At 49.8% G+C, this 6,000-nt stretch overlaps 1 protein-coding gene across 3 annotated transcripts in view; it reads right to left on the minus strand.

The window, feature by feature from the left end:
• The window catches only part of MAGI3 (membrane associated guanylate kinase, WW and PDZ domain containing 3), a 275,258-nt gene extending 272,493 nt beyond the window's left edge, over positions 1-2,765 (minus strand). For all 3 annotated transcript variants that reach the window (XM_081222384.1, XM_081222383.1, XM_081222385.1), the window contains exon 1: positions 1,912-2,765. In XM_081222384.1, coding sequence (XP_081078510.1) covers positions 1,912-2,227 — 316 coding nt within the window. In that variant the 5' untranslated portion in view covers positions 2,228-2,765. The remainder of the gene's footprint in view (positions 1-1,911) is intronic.
• Between the last annotated feature and the right edge of the window lie 3,235 nt (positions 2,766-6,000).

Genomic DNA, 6,000 nt, shown 5'->3' on the forward strand with positions numbered 1-6,000 from the left:
TTTAAAATAGGACAGTATGCAAGAGGGAAAATTTTTATTACTACAAAAATGTCAACTACATTTTGGGGCTTTTTTTAATACAGTTAAGTAACATCACTGAATACACTCTAAACTTTGAATTATCTTCTTAAATTTTATATAAAGGCTGAGAAAATGAATAACATGCAGACCAGACTAATATCAATGAAAGACACATTTTCCCAGTCTTCTAAAAGAATCACAATAACTTGAGAATATATCAACTTCCTCCTCTATCATCTTTTAAACTATTTTTGAAAATAAGTTATACTCTTGTATATGCCCCCAACTAATCAAGACAAAACACAAAGCAATGATGCAAATGTTCTCATTACTCCCTAACCCATGGGATTTGAACTAAATCGCACTTAGACCAGTAATGCTGTATATATAGTATTTTGCATATTACAGAGAGTGCCTGACTGGCTGAATTATAGTCCCCAAAGCCTTTCCTCTACCCTTCACATATGGCTCTAAAAGTTTGAATTAAGAAAGAATTTTTTAATTCAAAATATACATATATACAGAAAAAGATGTTTGAAGTCTGCCAAAGTTTTTTAAATTAATAATAAAAAGAAAACCTCACATAAACCCATAAGCTTAAAATGAATGTGATGGAATAGACCATATGCAGAAAATCTTAAGATTGCAGGGACATGTGAGTGTGTGTGTGTGTATACATCCACAATACACACACATATGGGTATTGCAGCACAAGCCATCAGTTCCCATTAAGCCTAAGGAGTACTAAAGAGATATTTCTAAAGTGAGCTCCTGAGAAAGAAAAAAAAAAAATGTGAGGGAGACAACATGTTAAATTTTTCTCCAGAATTTTCTAGCATTTTGCAGTGTAGAGATGAACTGATTTTTCTAGCCCAAGTCATAATTAAGCAGACCATTATATTTTGATGCACTGTATATTCAGTAGAACACATTCAGAAAAAAAATAGTTTGATTTCTATTAACGTTGTAGTCATAATTCTCTCCCCTACAAACACCTCAGGAAACAGAATCACATTTGCCAATGCTGAAACCACCAGCAATGCTGTCAACAACAAACACATGAGGGCTATTACCTCCGATCAGATATCCCTGTACGCAGTCTGATCAATGCTTTGCAACTGGCAAGTATGCCATAAACGTAACGAGCTCTGCAGCAGATTTTACTGGCATAAAAGACACCTGGGCAACAGGGGCCTTTGCAACCCACCACTTCAACAAAATTCCGTAAAATCAAAGATTTACAAAAGATTTTACTCCAAGGAGGCACCTAGGTCTTCTTTGGAAACCCAGACTATTCAACAGCTCCCTGCAAGAACACACCATTCTGCCACAAATTGCATATTGCACACCATCGGTACCCAGACACCTGAACCACCTGGGCTAACAAGAGTTAGGCTGTCAGCTCGGAGGTATTGCTAGTGTGCAAGAAACACTGAAGCAGCTAAGCTCTCCCAGGTACACTAGGTGGTAACCTTGGCACCAAGTGCCGTAGTAGTAAAGATCTTTTTCCCTATTACAAAATGCGCTAAGACTGTTCCAAAGAAAATGCTACAATCCTGAGGACCTCTTCCACAAAGGAGAGCAGAAAAGGGCTGGTTTTTTCCTCTAGTCAAAAACTGCGGTGGGAGATGGAGCTACAAATTAAGGAAACCCAGCTTCTGGTGGCAATCCTGTGACAGCTAGCAGAGCAGCCCGGCCAAGCCAGAGCTCAGTTTTCCTACCGGCAAAATGGGAATCACCACCGCCACCTCTCCCCCTCGACAGGGAGCCCGGCACACCCAGGAGGTCTAAGATTACCCCGGACGACAAGCGGTGGGGTGGGGCCGCCGCTCCCCAGACGCCCACCCCGGACTCCCCCCACCCCGCGACAGAAAGGCAGGGCTGGCGTACCTGGCTTCACAGTCTTGAGACGGATGGGTTCGCGGAAGTGGCGGATGACAGCCAGGGTGTCCCGGTTGGTGAGCCCGCTGACAGGCGTCCCGTTCACCTCCAGCAGCACATCCCCCGGGCTGGGCGCCTTGCCCGAGACGACGCAGCAGGTGCCACCGCCTGGCTCCTCGCGGAGCCGCCCCAGGTAGGGGAACTCGCCGCGCTCCGCGCCGCCCCGGATCTCGGCGCCCAAGTCGCCCGGGGGCCCGGCCCAGGACACCGCGCACTCCTGCACCTTGCTGAGCCAGTGCTTCTTCTTCTTCAGCGTCTTCGACATCCCGAACCCCGCTGCACCATGGAGGAGACCCCGCGCGGGCGCCGGGGGCGCCGCTCCGGCCCCCTCTCACCCTGGGGGCCCCGGGCGGCCCGCGCAGCCCGGAGAGGGGGGCCTCGCCGCTCCGGCGCCCCCCCCGACCACAGCCCGCTGGGGGCCGGGCCGTTCCAAGCCCCGAGACGCCCCTCGGACGCCCCGCCCGGCGGCGCTCCCCGGGGCTGGCCGGGGTCCGCGAGGGCCAGCCGGGTTAGGCTGAAGAAGAGAGAAGAGGATTGTCCCCGGGCAGCTCCAGAGGGGTTTCGGGCGGGGTCACAGCCGACTGCTGGCCCCCGGGCTCCGCGCCTGAGCGGCGGGAAAGGCAGAAGCAGGGGGGCGGGGAGGTAAAGGGGGAAGAGCCGGAACGGGAAAAATCCGTCGGGGGCGCGCAGAAGTGCGCGTAGACCCGTCGCAGGATCGATCGTGGCCGCTGCGGAGCTGGAGCGCTGAGACCAACGCCTGCCCAAGCTGCCAGGAAACTGCCGCTTTCAAACCCGCCGCAACCTCCTCCTCCTCCCTCTTCCCTTCCCCCCGCCCTCGCCCTCGCCCATCCCTCATCCAGAGCCCCGCCCCCTCCCGCCGCGCGGCGCCCGGCGCGCTGCCGTCACGGGCCAGGCGCTTGGGAACGAGCCCCGCACTCGACTCCCTCGCCAGGGATTGGCGCCCGGCGGGCAGGAGGCGGACCCTTGACGAGAACGGGAACCACCGATTGGTTACTGAGAGTGGAGGAGGCGGGCACTAGGATGACTGAAGTTTAAAGAGGGTGGAAAAAAGAAGTTTGAAGAGTGAGGGAGGGAGAAGGGAGGGGCTGGGGAGAGGGACCGGCTCCAGATTGCAGGGCTGAGAGAGGCCCTCCGTGCGGCGGCCGGAGCCAGGAGAAAACTCGGATAGGAAGAGCAACCGAACTCCCCGAGGTGGAGGCGTGGCTGGCAAGCCGGGCGGAGTGGGGGAAGGAGCTTGGAAGCCTGCACCGGGCACAGAGAAAAGCGGGTGTACTTTGAAGGGGAGACGACGTGCTGAGTCCCAAGGCAGAGGTGGCGGAGCCTCGGGGTGGCCAGTGACAGCCGACTGCTTACAATGAGTAGACGTTTCTCGTTCGTTCATTTCTTCAACAGAAGTTATTGAACGCCCATTGAGGCAAAGACTCCGGAGTCTGGTTGATGGAAGGTAAAATAGAGTCCTGCATACTGCTGTGTGACCTCACGCATATTAGACAACCTCTCTGAGCGACGGCATCCTCGGCTGATAAGTGGAAATAATTATACCCTTCCAAGTTGTGAAGATTACATGAGGTACATATGAAACATCTGTGTAGTGCCTGACAGGGTACTTCTTACCCTTTAGTAGCTGATGAGAAGGATGACTTTATCAGACATTGTGCTAGATACTGGGTTCAGGGATGAAGAAAACGGAGGTCCTGCTTTCTAGGAGGTCACAGTCTAAAAGGAGAGACTGAGAAGTAAGACTGCTTGAGATGAGGTAGGGTGGGGTGGGGTAGAGGTGGATTAGGAACCAGCCTAGTAGCTAGCAGACCTGGGCTGGAGTCCTGGAATGCTGCTTACTTGCTGTTTGACCTTCACCAAATCTCAGTTTCAAGTTTACTCACCTGTAAAGGAGGTGGAGCGAGAACTAACAGTGAATAAAGGACATCTTAGATCCCTTCCAACCCTAATTTTTCACAAACAGTTCTTGAGCTTTCTCTCCTCCCTGACTTGGCTCACACTCTCCCCTGTCTTTGTATTTAAAACAATTCTATCCATCCTCAGCCCAAATGCCATCTCTTCCAGCTCGCCTTCTCTGATACCTTGTCCTCAGGTGGAAAGTGTTTTCTCTGAGCTCTGATACTTTCACTTTTGCAGTATGACACTTATTTATGTAGTCTCCTGTCTCCTTTTAATGGTTGGGGAAAGCCCTTATTTAAACTATGAATAACTCCACAGTATCTCACCACATCTCAGATAGACTGGCCCAAGCTTCAACAGCAGCAGTGATTTTGTTCACACCATTGTATCAGTCAGGGCCTAGGCAGGAAACAAATGGTACTTTACAAAGATGTAGACAGGGTGTGGGAAACCGCAAGAAAAGTGTGGAACCCTGGGGCTACAAGCACCTAGAGCTATAGAAGCAAGGGGAGGGAACAGTTACCAAAACTCATCACAGAAAGGGCAGCCTGACGGGAGCCTGTGACCTTCAGTCAGGGATGCAGTCAGCCTGAGTAATCACCCAAGGACAAAGCTGGAGGATTTATCTCTCACCTCCCTCTTCCATCCTCCTGCTGGTACATCCCAATAACCAAATCAAACCAGGAGCCAGAGGGCAAGAGAGCCTTTTGAAGCAATCTCTATCAGTCAGTCACACAGAGAAGAGGAAGCAGCCCATCTGGAGAGAAAAAGGGAAAATACCTAGCACAGACATCATGTGGATTGCTCAGATTTAGCCAGATCTGAGGCAAAGCTGGAGTATTTTTTTCTGAACTACTACCTACATTAACAGATTCCTGGATGAAGTCATGATAACCTCCACCTCATTTATTTTTGCAGCAGTTCTGGGAAAACACCTTCCCTGCCCAGATTTTATCCATCAGGATACCTTTGGCCACAAGGAACAGAACATCTAACAGTAGCTTAAAGCATGGGGTTATTTATTACATCTTTAACATGAGGTTCAGATGAAAGTAGTCTTGGGATTAGTTCAGCAGCACAATCATATCATTAAGGACCCAAGCTCTTTTTGTGCCTGCTCGCTAACATCACGTTCATGTTGGCTTTTATCTCCAGGCTTGTCATCTCTAGATTGCAATGTGGCTGCCACAGCTCCAGAGATCACATCCTCAGAGGTCATTGTACAAGCAGGAAGGGAGGAAAAGGCACCATTGCTCCCATTTTTATGAAGGAGAAAAATCTTTCCCAGACTGCCCCCCCCGCCATAGAATCTCCCTTATTGGCCAGAAAATGGTCACGTGCCCATTGCAGACCAGTCACTGACAAAAGAAAATGGAATTGCCACAGTTCATTAATTATGAGTCACGCCCAAGCAAAATAGGAGTTCTGTTTCAGAGGAGAAAGAGGGAATAGTTGTTAAGTAGGCACCCAACAGTGTCTGCCACATGCCTCAACCAAGAATAAGTTATATTGACTCTTTTTAAATTTTATTTTATTTATGTATTTTTGGCTGCATTGGGTCTTTGTTGCTGCGTGCGGGCTTTCTCTAGTTGTGAGCGGGGGTTACTCTTCATTGCGGTGCGCGGGCTTCTCATTGCGGTGGCTTCTCTTGTTGTGGAGCACGGGCTCTAGGCACGTGGGCTCAATAGTTGTGGCTCACGGGCTCTAGAGCGCACGCTCAGTAGTTGTGGTGCACGGGCTTAGTTCCTCCGCAGCATGTGAGATCTTTCTGGACCAGGGGTTGAACCCATGTCCCCTGCATTGGTAGGCGGGTTCTTAACCACTGTGCCACCAGGGAAGCCCGTTATATGAACTCTTAACAGAAAACTGCAGTGATCAGGAGCTTGAGCTCTGGAGTCAGACTGGAAATCTCAGCTTTTCTACTTACTAGTTCCGTGATCTTGAGTAAACTTTAATCTTACCTAACCTCGGTTTCCTTATCCACAAAATGGATATAATAAGAGTACTCACCTGAGTTGTGAGAACTGAATGGAGCTATTTGAGCCAAGCAAGCACTTAACATGTGGTCATATAAACAGACACTCAAGTGACTTTAGTTTGTGCTAAATAGTAATATTT

The sequence above is a fragment of the Mesoplodon bidens genome, assembly GCF_964165515.1.
Source record: "Mesoplodon bidens genome assembly, chromosome: 2".
Taxonomy (NCBI): Eukaryota; Metazoa; Chordata; class Mammalia; order Artiodactyla; family Ziphiidae; genus Mesoplodon; species Mesoplodon bidens.